General features: G+C 40.0%; 1 protein-coding gene across 1 annotated transcript in view; it reads left to right on the top strand.

Annotated features, from left to right (window-relative positions):
- The window catches only part of LOC133543538 (capping protein, Arp2/3 and myosin-I linker protein 3-like), a 111,678-nt gene that overhangs the window by 15,168 nt on the left and 79,435 nt on the right, over positions 1-17,075 (top strand). The window contains 2 exon segments of the mRNA XM_061888151.1: positions 15,452-15,502; positions 15,583-15,642. Coding sequence (XP_061744135.1) covers positions 15,452-15,502; positions 15,583-15,642 — 111 coding nt within the window.

A 17,075-nucleotide genomic window follows, 5' to 3' on the forward strand; every position in this document is an offset into this window, starting at 1 on the left:
TAGACAACTTTAACACTGTTAAAGTTACAAATAAGCGCCACAATGTGAACCCACACCAAACAAGAATGACTAACGTATTTCGGGAGAACATCCGCACCGTAACACAACATAAACACAAGAGAACAAATACCCAGAACCCCTTGCAGCCAGCACTAACTCTTCCGGGACGCTACAATATAACCCCCCCGCTACCACCTCTCTTGCTACTTCAAGGCTTGAATGTTTGATTCTTTCATTATTATTTCATTTTCAAATTTATTATTAGTATGTGGAAAAAGTTTATTTTGATATTTACCTCAGAAGGACACAAATAGAAAAGAGGCATTCAATGTTTATTTAAATTTTATTTGATATGCCATTGATGTTTTTTAATTATTATTATGTGAAACTCCATTTTGCATGTCACTGTAAAGTTATTTAAGCCTTGCTTGTTCAATATTTAATGCAAAACTTGTCTGGGTCCTTATTAAAATGTTATTTTGTTCAACCTTGGCCCTCGGCTTTGTTCAGTTTGACATTTTGGCCCACTCTGTATTTGAGTTTGACACCCCTGAGCTAAAGTGACTCAATAACTCCACGATAAAGTTTTGGTGAGTTTTTGAAACTGAAACAATACATAAAGAATGCCGCTCTATAGTCTGGGAAATAAGTCACACATTATGAGAGGGAGGTTTTCTGGGTTCCTGGAGGACCGTCAGCCCATGGAGGCAGCAGTGGAGGGGGGTTAGCGGTTCACAGCGCTTCATTTCGGGGCTCTTTCATCCTCGAATGTGGGGCACGGACGCAAGAGCTCCTCTTTTTTTTTTTTTTCCCAGAGAGTGAACCCGTGCCAGTTATGTAGATTCAATCAGCCTGTGTCAGAGTTAGCTGGTGACAAACCCCAAGATGCAGAGGAGGAGGCAGGCATTGAACAGGAAAACATCCATCCATCCATCCATTTCCTACCGCTTATTCTCTTTCGGGGTCACGGGGGGCGCTGGCGCCTATCTCAGCTACAATCGGGCGGAAGGCGGGCTACACCCTGGACAAGTCACCACCTCATTGCAGGGCCAACACAGATAGACAGACAACATTCACACTCACATTGACACACTAGGGCCAATTTAGTGTTGCCAATCAACCTATCCCCAGGTGCATGTCTTTGGAAGTGGGAGGAAGCCGGAGTACCCGGAGGGAACCCACACATTCACGGGGAGAACATGCAAACTCCACACAGAAAGATCCCAAGCCTGGATTTGAACCCAGGACTGCAGGACCTTCGTATTGTGAGGCTGACGCACTAACCCCTCTGCCACCGTGAATCCCCACACATGATTTAATTAAAATATTAGAACAAGAACAAACCAAAGGGGTACAAACAAAAGTGCGCACAAGGCGGATAACAAACTAAGAGAGCTAGCATGGGAGCTAGAGAAATAACCAAGGACCTTAACATGGAAGCTAGCAAAAACAAAAAGGGTAGCGGGTAGCGAGCAGGAAAACAGAAGTCGTAATGCGTAGTACAAAACAAACTGGAAGCAGGGAACAAAGAACAGTAAGCTACAAACATCTAACGGATAAAGCTTACCGCTACGCTGCAAATACAAAACACGGCACGACACGACAGGAGCGACATCGAAAAGACAATAATCCAGCCCTAACTGGAGGACAAAAGCAGGTACAAATAGGAGCGGGCTGATTGACAGCAGGTGTGGCCAGGTGCCAATCAGCCGCAGCTGAGGAGAAACAGCGCACAGGGGGAAAAAACAGGAAATACTAAACACACACAGAGGAAAAACTAAAACACAAACAAACTGTCAGTGGCAAGCCTGACAGCTTGCTCTCTATGAACTTGGACCGGAGGCTGGGCGGATAAGAGAACATGTGCACCTATCACAGCTATTACTTATTAGATTTCGACTACCTCCAGTTGGACGGCAAAGTCAAGTCAGTTTTGGTGTTAATACCTTGCCGCTAACCCCCATGAGCCAACGGGCTTTCAACCCCAGTCCAGCGGGTCTCGCCTTTGGCAGCTTTTTGCTCCACGGATGTGTTGGTGATTCATCCTGTTATTTACAATTTTTTTTTTTTTCTTTGATTCTTCCACACTTTGATGTAGATGAGAGAAATTCTCCCAAAATATCTCTCTCCAAAGCATATACTGCTTCTTCTCCCAAAAAAATATAAAAAAGTGACGTTCTGCCGCCCCTGCTGTGCTCCTGTGCCAGAACTTTGAGTTCGATCAGACGAAAGCGTTTCAGTGTCGCGCTCAAACGCCACGAGAACATCGGGTGGGCGGATTGGAAGCGCGAAGTCGGTTGAGTCGAAAGGTTACGATATGTGCTCTAGTCGTGGTGGTAATAATGGATGTACTTACTCTTCACTTTACCTCCCGACTCATTACTGTAATGCAGTGCTTTTCAACCTTTTTTGAGGCAAGGCGCATTTTTTTCATTCAATCCGGAGGCACTTGACCAGGAGAAAACATAAAAAAATGAAACTCCACCAGGTCGTCGTGCCTTATTTTGAGTTTGTTTCTGTTTTCCTGTGTGTAAGCGGCAGTATAAAAAAGCTAAAAAAAAATAAAAATAAAATAAAAATTCAGTTTTTCTTATATCAGAATAGACCTCATCAATACTTAACAGTGGTGCTCTGTCGCAATAGATAGCAATCTCTCTTGGTGCCCCTTTTGTATGAAAATAGACTAGGGATGCACCGAAATGAAAATTTGTGGCCGAAGCCGAATAAAATTTAAACGTTTGGCCGAAGGCCGAATACTGAATACCGAATAATGACTGCAGTTTTTCACAATTTTATTTTATATTGCATAAATAGCCTACAATACATTTTAGACATGTTTTTAAATCAATCAATCAATCAATCAATCAATGTTTACTTATATAGCCCTAAATCACTAGTGTCTCAAAGGGCTGCACAAACCACCACGACATCCTCGGTAGGCCCACATAAGGGCAAGGAAAACTCACACCCAGTGGGACATCGGTGACAATAATGATCCAGTGGGACGTCTGTGACAATAATGATTATGAGAACCTTAGAGAGGAGGAAAGCAATGGATGTCGAGCGGGTCTAACATGATACTGTGAAAGTTCAATCCACAATGGATCCAACACAGTCGCGAGAGTCCAGTCCAAAGCGGGTCCAACTCAGCAGCGAGAGTCCCGTTCACAGCGGAGCCAGCAGGAAACCATCCCAAGCGGAGGCGGATCAGCAGCGCAGAGATGTCGAGGCGGATCAGCAGCGCAGAGATGTCCCCAGCCGATACACAGGCAAGCAGTACATGGCCACCGGATCGGACCGGACCCCCTCCACAGGGGAGAGTGGGACATAGAAGAAAAAGAAAAGAAACAGCAGATCAACTGGTCTAAAAAGGGAGTCTATTTAAAGGCTACAGTATACAAATGAGTTTTAAGGTGAGACTTAAATGCTTCTACTGAGGTGGCATCTCGAACTGTTACCGGGAGGGCATTCCAGAGTACTGGAGCCCGAACGGAAAACGCTCTATAGCCCGCAGACTTTTTTTGGGCTTTGGGAATCACTAACAAGCCGGAATCCTTTGAACGCAGATTTCTTGCCGGGACATATGGTACAATACAATCGGCAAGATAGGATGGAGCTAGACCGTGTAGTATTTTATACGTAAGTAGTAAAACCTTAAAGTCACATCTTAAGTGCACAGGAAGCCAGTGCAAGTGAGCCAGTACAGGCGTAATGTGATCAAACTTTCTTGTTCTTGTCAAAAGTCTAGCAGCCGCATTTTGTACCAACTGTAATCTTTTAATGCTAGACATGGGGAGACCCGAAAATAATACGTTACAGTAGTCGAGGCGAGACGTAACAAACACATGGATAATGATCTCAGCGTCCTTAGTGGACAGAATGGAGCGAATTTTAGCGATATTACGGAGATGAAAGAAGGCCGTTTTAGTAACGCTTTTAATGTGTGCCTCAAAGGAGAGAGTTGGGTCGAAGATAATACCCAGATTCTTTACCGTGTCGCCTTGTTTAATTGTTTGGTTGTCAAATGTTAGAGTTGTATTATTAAATAGAGTTCGGTGTCTAGCAGGACCGATAATCAGCATTTCCGTTTTTTTGGCATTGAGTTGCAAAAAGTTAGCGGACATCCATTGTTTAATTTCATTAAGACACGCCTCCAGCTGACTACAATCCGGCGTGTTGGTCAGCTTTAGGGGCATGTAGAGTTGGGTGTCATCAGCATAACAGTGAAAGCTAACACCGTATTTGCGTATGATGTCACCTAGCGGCAGCATGTAGATGTAAATAAAGTACAATTTTATTGAATATTGACTTTTTTTTTAAATATTCCAGTAGCCTTTGCTTTTCAAAAAAAGCACAAAGTTTTTCATTTATATTAGGCCTTAAAACAAAACATGCATTCCAAAAAAAATAATAAAGTGCATTAAAGTGGATAAACCCACAACAAATGAATTATTGTCCTTTTGGCAAAAGTCTGCGTAGCCACAGTAGATAGACTAATAATGTAAACAGAAGGCTCAAGTAAATCTCAATTAAGTGTATGCTTATAACCTCATACACTTATACAGGTAGCCTACACACCAGGCTAATAATGTAAACAGCACACACACAATGTAAAGAGCACACATCAGAGAAATACCGTCTGCTTGGTTTCGTGTAACGGGGCTCAATGTGCTCCATGAGTCTCCGAAAGCCAATGTCCTCCACAACACTAAACGGTTGATCATCCAAAGCCATAAAGTCCATTACCTTCTTTGAAATTCCGTTTGCTTTGGTACTGTCAGTCGCAAACTTATTCGTCCTCTCAAAGACGTCGGCCACGAGGCACCTCTTCGAGACAGTTTGGCTGAACATTCGTTGCAAACTGCAATACTTTTGTCACTTTCCAACACTTAAAAATATCTCCACACTGCTGACATTTTTCCGAAAGCGCCTGGTTACAACGTCACCGCGTCACTGCACGTTGGTTGATTGCGTCGCCGCGTCAAAAAATTGCGTCATTGCGTCACACGCCACTATTCGGCCTTGCATTTATAAATACTCATTCCACCGAAGGCCGCATGTGGCTTTTTTGCCATATTCGGCCGAATATATTCGGTTACCGGTTAATCGGTGCATCCCTAAAATAGACCTAACTAGTGCGCCCTATGGTCCGGAAAATACAGTATTAAACATTATTTTTAGTAAGTATTAATTACTGAGTAACTGAATGTGTTCAATGTGGTCTTGTAAAATGTGTTATTAGTGGGAAAGTTGAATAGCCTATATTAAAAAAATAGCCTATATTCAAAAAAGTTAAAAGAAAACTAGTAACTAGAAGAGGGAATTCCTGAAGGAAGAATAGTTTGAATGATGGAATGGTTTGACTGTTGAAGATGTCAGAGTTAGTTGGTGACGAACCCCAAGATGCAGATAAAGAGGCAGGCATTGAACAGGAAAACATGACTTAATTTTTAAATACTAAAACAAGAACAAAACCAAAAGGGTACAAAAAAAATGCAGGCACGAGGCGGATAACAAACTAAAAGAGCTAGCATGGGAGCAAGAAAACAAAAGGAGCTGTCACGCCAAATTTCTTCTCCCTACAAAAAAAACTCCGCCCCCCCCCATTTAATTCCGGGGTCATGATCAATACAGACGTTTTTTTAACGCTATATTATAAAAAAAATAATGCTATATTATAAAAATACAGACGTTTTGTTAACGCTATATTATAAAAAAAATTAAAAAACAATTTACAAACACAAGCTATGGGATGACATAAGAGGAAACGTGACCCCGGAAGTAAATGCGTCATCCCATAGCTCATTGGTAGGGAACCTATGGCTCGCGAGCCAGATGTGGCTCTTTTGATGACTGCATCTGGCTCTCGGATAAATCTTAGCTGACATTGCTTAATATGATAAATAATGATTAATTCCACTTGTAATTACAGTGTTAAAAATAATGTTCAAAATACAAAACATTCTCATGCATTTTTAATCCATCCATCCGTTTTCTACTGAAACTATCCAAGAATTTGCGTTAATGGTTAGAAGTTATTTATTTATTCTTGGTTAGTATGGGGATTGCCCTCCTGAGGTTCGTCAGACCACCAAAACCGACATGAGAGCCTGTTTCAGGGTTACAATATTGTTTTATTTTTCAATAAGTCTCTCAGTTGCTTTCCGGCAATTGTATTTTTCTCTTTCGTTTTCGCTCGCGCTCTGGCTCCAGCCCCAACCTCGTCTCTCCTCCTGGCTGCTGCTTGTAACAGAGCGACAGGTGATTACATAACAAGGCCCAGGTGGGCTGTCTACGCACCTGTCGCTGATTTCAAAGCCCGTCCTGGCACACCCCAGTTCGCTGCAGGCCAGCAGGTCACGCCCCCTCCACAGTTAGCTCGAGAATAACAATGTTATTACAAAGAATAAGAGACCTGTTATACTCTAGAAATGTTGGTCTTACTTAAAAATCCATGCGTTTAGTTTTGTTCAGTATAAAAAAAAATATTATATGGCTCTTACGGAAATACATTTTAAAATATTTGGCTTTTTGGCTCTCTTAGCCAAAAAGGTTCCCGACCCCTGCCATAGCTTGTGTTTGTAAATTGTTTTTTATTTTTTTTAATAATATAGCGTTAACAAAACGTCTGTATTTTTATAATATAGCGTTATGTTTTTATAATATAGCGTTAACAAAACGTCTGTATTAATCATGACCCCGGAAGTAAATGGGGGGTTGGGGGGGGTGTAAGGGGGAAGAATTTGGCGTGGAAGCTAGCAAAAACAAAAGGGCCTAGCGTGGAAGCTAGCGGGTAGTGAGCAGGAAAACAGAAGTCGTTACATGTTATATAAAGACAAACTGAAAGCAGGGAACAAAAGACAGTAAGCTACAAACTGCTACCAAAATACATAGCTTACCGCTACGTTGCAATGACACGACAGGAGCATCACAACAATACAATAATCCAGCCCCGACTGGATGGGAAGACAGGTCTAAATAGGAGCGGGCTGATTGGCACCTGGCCACACCTGGTGTCAATCAGCCGCGGCTGAGGGGACACAGCACTCAGGGAGAAAGACAGGAAACAGACAAAATAAGAGCGCTGACAGGAACTAAAGACAGGAAGTACTACACACACAGAGGAAAAACTAAAACACAAACAAACTCCTGACAGAAGAGTTGACGCTGAACTGAAATGCTAATGGAATGTATGATGGATTTAGAACTGGTTTAAATGTTGAAATTATTTGAACGCTGAAATAGTTTGAATGTTGAAATGGTTTGAATGTTGGAATGGTTTGAATGTTGAAGACTTTGAATTTCCAGGGAAACCGGGATTTTGTTTGGAACTTGGGAAAATGTTAGTTTGAAGGTCCAGGACGAGTAAAATGTGTTGATGTTGGAACGGTTTGAAAAGGTTGAAAAATGTGGGAATTGTGCAACTTGGAAAAATGTCCTATTCATTTCAATGGGGACTTCCTGGAAATTTGGGAATTTTTGAAAATCGGGATTTTTTTTTTTTTTGGAACGCTTTAAACGAGCATGAATGTCCTGAATGAGCTGAATTGGTTGGTGATGGAATTGTTTAAATCGGTCAAAAAATTTTGAATTAGTAAGAGTTTTAATTGAGAAATTCCTGGAGTTTCGGTACAACCGGGAATTTTTCTGATTCCTTAACCAACTTGGTTTTTGGCCGGAATGCGAGGAGTGTTTTGACGGTGGAACGGTTGAAAGGAGTTGAAAAATGTGAAAGGAGTAGTCAAACTTAAGAAGGGTGGAAATAGGTTATCAAAAAAACGGGAATTCCTGGAAATGTGTGGAATGTGGAAAAATAGTAGTTTGAATGTCCAATGTTTTGAAGGTGGATTGGTTTGAATGGGTTGAAGAATGTGGGGGATGTGGAAGTTTGAAAAATGGCGAATTTATTTTGAAAGGGGAAAATACAAAAACTTTTTTTTTTTAATTATGATAAATCCGGGAATTTTGTTTAGAATTGTTAAGTAGAGCACATCATTTCAAAAGAGAATGAATATATAGAAATTGGAATGGTTTGAATCAGGTGAAAATGTAGGAATTGTGGAACTTTGAAGAATATCCCATTGATTTCAACGGGAATTTGAGAAAAAATTGGGAATTCCGGGAAAAGCGAAAGTTTTTTTTGAAAATGGTAAAACACTTGAATGGTCTAAATAAGTTGAAATGATTGGCGTTGGAATTTTTCAACTCGGTCGAGGAACGTTGAAGTAGTAACATGTTGAGTTGAGAAATGGTATTACGGAATTCCTGGTATTTCGGGAAAGCCGGGAATTTTTCCAGTTCAAAAAACAACTTTTGTTTTTTTGTCCTGATTATGAGGAATGTTTTGACGGTGGAACATTTGAAGTGGGTTGAAAAAATGTGGAAGGAGTAGTCGCCAGAGAAAAGGGTTGAATTAGGGTGTTCTGGAAAATCCTGGAATCTTTTTGAACTAGGAAAAGGGGAAGTTTGAATTTCCAGAATGGTGGAATGTGTTGAAGGTGAAATGGGTTGAATAGGTTGAAAAATGTGGAAATGTTGGAAGTTTGAAAAATGGTCAATTCATTTTGAATGTGGGAAAAATGTCCTGGAACACCTGGAATTCTGGGAATTTTTTGTAGGAATGTTGAAGTAGAGCACACAATTCCTGAACGGGCTGAATATTTTGAAATTGGAATGGTTTGAATCAAATAAAAAATATGGGAATTGTGGGACTTTGAAAAATTCCCATTGACTTCAATAGGAATGTTGGAAAAAAATGGGAATTTCGGGAAAAGTGGGACTTTTTTTGAAAAAGGTAAAAAGAAATAAAAATTGAATGGTCTGAATGAGTTGAAATGGTTGCCGTTGGAATTTTTCAAATCAGTCGTGAAATGTTGACGTTGTAACATGTTTAATTGAGGAATGGTATTACGGAATTCCTGGAATTTCGGGAAATCAGGGAATTTAAAAAAAAAATAATTGTTGAAGTGTAGCACACAATTCCTGAACGTGCTGAAAATGTTGAAGTTGTAAAGGTTTGACTCAAAAAAAAAAAAAATTGGGAATTGTGGAACTTTTAAGAATGTCCCATTGATTTTAATGGGGATTTCGGAAAAAAATGGGAATTTCGGGAAAAGCGGGAATTTTTTGGAAAAAGGTATAAAAAAAATTTTGGAAAATTATTGTTTGAATGAGTTGAAATGGTTGGTTTTGGAATTTTTCAAATCGGTCGTGAAATGTTCATGTAGTAACATTTTGAATTTAGAAATGGTATTACGGAATTCCTGGAATTTCGGGAAATCCAGGAAACATTTTTAAAGAATTGTTGAAGTATATCACACAATTCCTGAAAATGCTGAAAATTTTGAAGTTGTAAAAGGTTTGACTCAAATAAAAAATGTGGGAATTGTGGAATTTTGAAGAATGTCCCATTGATTTCAATGGGAATTCCAGAAAAGATTGGGAATTTCGGGAAAAGCTGGAATGTTTTTGAAAATGGTAAAAAAAATAATGAATAAATAAAAAAATGAATTGTCTGAATGAGTTGAGATGGTTTGTTTTGGAATTTTTCAAATCGGTCGTGAAATGTTGACGTAGTAACATATTGAATTGAGAAATAGTATTACAGAATTCCTGGAATTTTCTGAAATACGTGAATTTTTCCAGTTCGTTTTTTGTCCTGATTAAGAGCATTGTTTGGATGGTAGAACGGTTGAAATATGTTGAAAAATGTGAAAGGAGTAGTCGCCAGAAAAGAGGGTGGAAATAGGGCTTGGAAAAACCAGGAGTTCTGGTAAAATCCTGGAATTTTTTTATAAACTTAGAAACAAAGTTTTTTAAATTTCCAGGATGGTGGAATATGTTGAAGGTGGAATGGGTTGAATCGGTTGAAAAATTTGAAAATGGTGGAAGTTTTAAAAATGGCCAATTCATTTTGAATGGGGAAAACATGTCCCGAAAAACCTGGAATTCTGGGAAATCTTGGAATTTTTGGTAATTATCAAGGGAAAGCTCGCGATTCTCGAATAGGCTGAACAGTTTGAATCGGGTGAAAAATGTGGAAGGAAGAACGTGCCAAAATCTGGAGAAGAAGAAGTTGAAGAATAAATAGATGCAATTTGGAACATTCACAGAATAAATAATTTACATATTAATACTCTGACTTGTTAAGTGGTTAATCGTAAAAAAGGGAAACTAATTGGGTGTATTACACCTGCAGGGACACTAAAAATCAAGGCGGCAATGAATGGGGTACAGGAACTGTTGCGTTTGGACCAGATGTTCCTCTTGCTGGGAATTTAAGCTGCTGGTCACCCCCAGGTTCTTTTGATGACACATAAGCTGATTTTAAATGAATCCCAGACAAAATAGGCATTTTGACATTTTATCCCAAAGCTTTGGAGAGACAACTCTAGTTCAAAGCCTGGATATATCAGCATGGCATCCTGCCTCGTATCCTCTGGCCGCTGCTGATGTACGAATTCCCAATGACCATCATGGAGGGATTCGAGAGGAAGATAAGCTCGTCCCTGCGCAGGTGGCTGGGTCTGCCACGGAGCCTAAGCAGCATTGCTTTGTTTTGTTTGGGCACAACACCAAGCTGCAGCTTCCTTTCAGTAGTCTGGCAGAGGAGTTCAAGGTTTCCAGGGCCAGAGAAGTCCTGCTCTACAGAGATTCTGCTGATGGTAAAGTATCGTCAGCAGGTGTGGAGGTCAGAACAGGAAGGAAGTGGCGTGCCCAGGATGCAGTGGAGCGGGCACAGGCGAGGTTAGTGGCACAGCAACGTGGTGGGAACCGTAGCTACTGGTCGGGCTGGGCTGGGTAGCAACACCAAACAAAGCTACAGCAGAGCCAGAGGAAAGGAAAGGAGAAAGTTGGTCCAAGAGGAGGTTCGCGCCGAGGTGGAAGAGGCTCTGCACTGGCATCAACACCAGTAAGCGGCAACACCCAACTAAGAGCACAATTGCCTTTGTCCGAGCAGGAGAGAAACCTCAACCCTCCAAGAAGACCCAGGGTGGCCTGCTAACAACAGCAAGGGCCTGGCAGCTCTCGGTTGATCTAGGAAGGCAGTTGCGATTCTCAGACATCATTGCAACCACAACACTACGGCCAGACATGGTATTGATGTCTGGAACCAGCAAGCAGGTGGTGCTCCTTGAGCTAACTGTCCCCTGGGAGGACAGAATGGAGGAAGCTCAGGAAAGGAAGAGGGCGAAATATGCAGATCTTGTGGCTGACTGCCGGAGGAACGGGTGGAAGGCCCGCTGCGAGCCTATTGAGGTGGGCTGCAGGGGTTTTGCAGGCAAGTCCTTACACCGTGTCCTGGGGCTCCTTGGAATTTGTGGACTGCACAGGCGAAGAGCCATAAAAAAACATCTTGGAAGCGTCTGAAAAGGCTTCACGTTGGCTCTGGTTGAGGAGGGGGGATGCGTGGCGTAGTGCGCTACCTGGACACAAGTCGAGGGACTGATCATCCTCGGCTGGGTCGCCCGGGTGAGGGTGTCTGATTAAGACCCGAAACACCCTATGACCCCGGGAGAATCACTGATGATGTGTCCAGGTTGCACCATGCGGTGTATTATAGTACTATGAACAACACCTTCAAATCGCATCGCCCAAGTTGATCTGACAATACTACGGAAGTCTTGCCTTTTTCCCTACGGCACTCGCCCTCCCCTACAGAGCGAATACACTTATCTATCGTCTTCCTCAGCTGGAGCCAGAAAGAGATAGGAAGAAGGAGTATCGCTGTATCGGTCAGGAGAAGGGGAAAAGATAAACAGAGTACCAGATGGAACATTAGCTATTTCAAATATGACTATGGAACAAAATAAATAACTTTTAAATATGGATATATGTAGATATCTACCCACACAGATACTCGTCCAGGGGCCCCGAAACTCATAACTTAATTATGATGGCAGGAAAAAACTCCTGAGGTGGTACTCAGTGTAAAAAAAAAAAAATCTGTGAAGCACATTTGCTCTCATAATAATGCAAACAACACTGCAGACCGCACTTTTTCCGCCTGACTGTACCAAGGACAGGCAACACATCCTTCGACCCAGAGGGCTTTTAGCACGATCAATACGTGAACATGGAAAGAAAGAAAGAGGGGAGCCATTGTTATTGTCTGGTATATTGCAGTGTTTTTCAACCACTGTGCCACGGCACATTAGTGTACCGTGAGATATTGTCTGGTGTGTCGTGGGAAATTAAGCAATTTCACCTAATTCATGGGTGTCAAACTCTGGCCCGCGGGCCAAATCCGCCTTCTAATTTCATTTGGCCCTTGAGTCAATATCAAATTAACAGTAGAGCTGGCCCGCCGGTAACACCACATTCACCGCTAATACTCATACTAGCCAACCCTCCCGATTTTCCCGGGAGACTCCCGAAGTTTAGTGCCCTTCCTAAAAATCTCCATGGGCAACCATTCTCCCGATTTCCACCCGGACAACAATATTGTTAGCGTGCCTTAAAGGCACTGTCCTCTAAACATGCCGTCACTTCCTCTTTTCCTCCATATAAACAGTGTGTTGGCCAAGTCATATAATATATGCGGCTTTCACACACACATACTTGGTCAACAGCCATACAGGTCACACTGAGGGTGGCCGTATAAACAACTTTAACATTGTTACAAATATGCGCCACACTGTGAACCCACACCAAACAAGAATGACAAAACACATAATCGGGAGAACACCCGCACCGTAACACAACATAAACACAACAGAACAAATACCCAGAACCCCTTGCAGCACTAACTCTTCCGGAATGCTACAAAATACACCCCCCGCTACCACCAAACCCCGCCCACCTAATTTTTATTTTATTTTTGAATGTATTAGCCTGCGGAAAAAGTTAATGTTGATATTTACCTCAGAAGGCTGCAAATAGAAAAGAGGCATTCATTTTTTTAATTACGTTTCATTTAATATACCACTGATGTTTTTTCGTCTGTTTTTTGAAAGTTGATTTTGCACTATTATGTTATGTAAGCTCTGCCTGTTCCATGGGAGGAAGCCCGAGTACCCAGAGGGAACCCACATAGTCACAGGGAGAACATGCAAACTCCACACAGAAAGTTCCCAAGCCCGGAATTGAACCCAGGATTACTCAGGACCTTCGTATTGTGAGGCAGACGCACTAACCCCTGTCCCACCGTGCTGCCCTATATAAGCCTTGCTTGTTCAATATTCATTGCAAAACTTGTTTGGGTCCCTATTAAAAGGTTCATTTGTTCAACCTTGGCCCGCGGCTTTGTTCAGTCTTAAATTTTGGCCCACTCTGTATTTGTGTTTGACACCCCTGACCTAATTGGTCCAAAAATATTTTTTTGCTAATCAATAATTATAATAATGTGCCGTTGTCTAGTGCAGTGTTTTTCAACCCTTTTTTGGTATGTAAAAGGTATGTAACGCTTAAACCAAAAATACAACAAAAGGGAAGTCCCGCTAGGAATAGGCACTGAAGCATAGGGATGGCTATGCAAAAAGAAAAGTAAAACTGACCCGGCTACATAGTAAACATATAGAGAATGCTGGACGACAGCAAAGACTTACGACGTGTGGAGCAGACGGCGTCCACAAAGTACATCAGTACATGACATGACAATCAGTGTCCCCACAAAGAAGGATAGCGTACGCACAACTTAAATAGTCTCGATTGCGAAAAAAAGCAGGTGCAGGCGATAGAACTCAAAGGCAGGCGTGACGAGAACACCAACAAAACAGGAAGGGTCACCAAATTAACAGCGCAAGACACACTAGTGTGCCGTGAGATATTGTCTGGTGTGCCTTGGGAAATAATGCAACTTCACCTAATTGGTCCAAAACATATTATTTTTGCAAATCAATAATTATAATAATGTGCCGTTGTCTAGTGCAGTGTTTTTCAACCTTTTTTTTTTGTATGTAAAAGGTATGTAACGGTTAACCAAAAATGAACAAAAGGCAAGTCCCGCTAGGAAAAGGCACTTAAAGGCCTACTGAAACCCACTACTACCGACCACACAGTCTGATAGTTTATATATCAATGATGAAATATTAACATTGCAACACATGCCAATACGGCCGGATTAACTTACTAAAGTGCAAATTTAAATTTTGCGCCGAAAAATCCTGCTGAAAACGTCTCGGTATGAAACAATAGAGACATCAAAGAAGAAAGCTGTAGGTGGGAAGCGGTGTATTGCGGCCGGCTTTAGCAACACAAACACAGTCGGTGTTTCATTGTTTACATTCCCGAAAGAAGACAGTCAAGCTTTACTTTGGAACAGAGATGTCAAGCGAACACAGTTGGATTGGACCACACACACAAAGTACAGTATATTATGCAGCGATCATTTCGAAAAATAAATAACATTTTACCATTATTTCGAAAAATAAATAACATTTTACCATTCTGTATTCTGAAGGCGATCTATGTCGTGTGCTACTCCAGCATCAATATCAGCAGCGTCCTCCTGACCGTCACCGTCAGTGTCGGGTTCAAAGCGGTACGGCTCTATCCATTGTTGCGATTGGGCCTGGCCGAGTGGTCCTGCCACCCCCACCGCTTTTTTTTTTTCTCTTATTGCTTCACTGTTGCTTTCCTCATCCACGAATCTTTCATCCTCGCTCAAATTAATGGGGAAATCGTCGCTTTCTCGGTCCGAATCGCTCTCGCTGCTGGTGGCCATGATTGTAAACAATGTACAGATGTGAGGAGCTCCGCAACCCGTGACGTCACCCGCATATTGTCTGCTACTTTCGGTACAGGCAAGGCTTTTTTATCAGCACCAAATGTTGCTAACTTTATCTTCGATGTTCTCTACTAAATCCTTTCAGCAAAAATATGGCAATATCGCAAAATGATCAAGTATGACACATAGAATGGACCTGCTATCCCCGTTTGAATAAGAAAATCTCCTTTCAGTAGGCCTTTGAAGCATAGGGATGGCTATGTAAAACGACAGTAAAACGGAACTGGCTACAAAGTAAACAAAAACAGAATGCTGGACGACAGCAAAAACTTACAGCGTGTTGAGCAGGGACCGCGTCCACAAAGTATATCCCGTACATGACACGACAATCAACAATGTCCCCACAAAGAAGGATAGCGTACGCACAACTTAGTCTTGATTGCGAAATCAAAGCAGGTGCGGGCGGTAGAACTCAAAGGAAGGCGTGACGCTGCTGCAGGAGAACACCAACAAAACAGGAAGGGTCACCAAATTAACAACGCAAGACAGGAACTAAAGCACTACAAAATAAGGCAGGACAACCTGGTGGAGTTTCATTTTTTTAATCTTTTCTGCTGGTGGTGTGCCTCCGGATTTTATTTTTAATGAAAAAAATGTGCCTTGGCTCAAAAAAGGTTGAAAAACACTGCTATGTTGTACTGATCCTCTCCTATAATAAGCACCCAAAGACCTGTTTTCTTTCTAATTGAAGAGCAAATTGGGTTTATGAATGTTTCTCCACAGGTGCTCGCCACCTGGCGTCTCTACTTCCTGGCACCCAAGATTCCTGCCAAGGTTAACTTTTTCTACGCTTTGAACCCTTTTTTTTTTCTCCGTCCTTCCTTGCTGGAATATAACCTCAAGTTTGGTGACAGGTGGAGTCATCGTTTAACTTCCTGGAGATCCGAGCTTTGAATTCTCATCCTGAACACCAGGTACTTTATTATTATTATTATTATTATTATTAGACATTGGATGCATGCAAGGCCCGCCCCTTCATTAAACTCCCACCTTGAGTCTTAATAATCATACAACCTGTCATTATTCACTTGAATATTTAATCAGAATTTTTTTTTACAATACATTTTTACACTGAATTTTCATACACCGAATATTTTTACACTGAATTTTTATACCCTCATTTTTTTTTACAATAATTTCTTACACATTTAATTTTTTTACAATAAATTTTAAAACACTGAATTTTCATACACCAATATTTTTATCCCCTGCTTTTTTTTTTACAATAATTAACACATTACATTTTTTTTACAAAAAAATTTAACACACTGAATATTTTTACACTGAATTTTTATACCCCGATTTTTTTACAATAATTTTTTACACATTTAATTTCTTTTACAATAAATTTGAACACACTGAATTTTCATACACTGAACATTTTTACACTGAATTTTTCTACACTGATTTTTTTTTACTAAAATTTTTTACACATTAAATTTTTTTCAATAAATTTTAACACTGAATTTTCATATCCGTTTTTCTAGACAATTATTTTTTACAGATTTAATTTTTTTTACAATACATTTTAAAACACTGAATTTTCTTACACTGAATATTTTTACACTGAATTTTATACCCTGTTTTTTTAACAATAATTTTTAACCAATTTAATTTTTTTTACAATTAATTTTGACACACTGAATTTTCATACACCAAATATTTTTATACTGAATTTTTATACCCTCATTTTCTTTACAATTTCTTACACATTGACTTTTTTTTTTACAATAAATTTCAACACACTGAATTTTCATACACCAATATTTTTAAACTGAAATTTTATACCGTGATTTTTTTTACAATCATTTTTAACACATTTAATTTTTTTTTACAATAAATTTCAACACACTGAATTTTCATACACTGAATATTTTTACACTTAATTTTTATACCCCGATTTTTTTTACAATAATTTTTTACACATTTAATTTGTTTTACAATAAATTTTAACTCACTGAATTTTCATACACTGAATTGTTATGCCCTGATTTTTTTTTTTTACAAAGTTTTCTTACACATTCAATTTTTTTACAATACATTTTAACACACTGAATTTTCATACACCGAATTTTTATATCTGTTTTTTTAGACGATAATTTTTTACAGATTGAATTTTTTTACAATACATTTTAACACACTGAATTTTCATGCACTGAACATTTTTACACTGAATTTTGTACCGTTTTTTTAACAATAATTTTTAAACCATTTAATTTTTTTTACAATAAATTTTAACACACTGAATTTTCATACAGCAAATATTTGTACACTGAATTTTTATACCCTGATTTTGTTTTTTACAATAATATTTTACACATTTAATTTTTTTCAATAAATTTTAACA

The sequence above is a fragment of the Nerophis ophidion genome, linkage group LG26 (assembly GCF_033978795.1).
Source record: "Nerophis ophidion isolate RoL-2023_Sa linkage group LG26, RoL_Noph_v1.0, whole genome shotgun sequence".
NCBI classification, from domain to species: domain Eukaryota; kingdom Metazoa; phylum Chordata; class Actinopteri; order Syngnathiformes; family Syngnathidae; genus Nerophis; species Nerophis ophidion.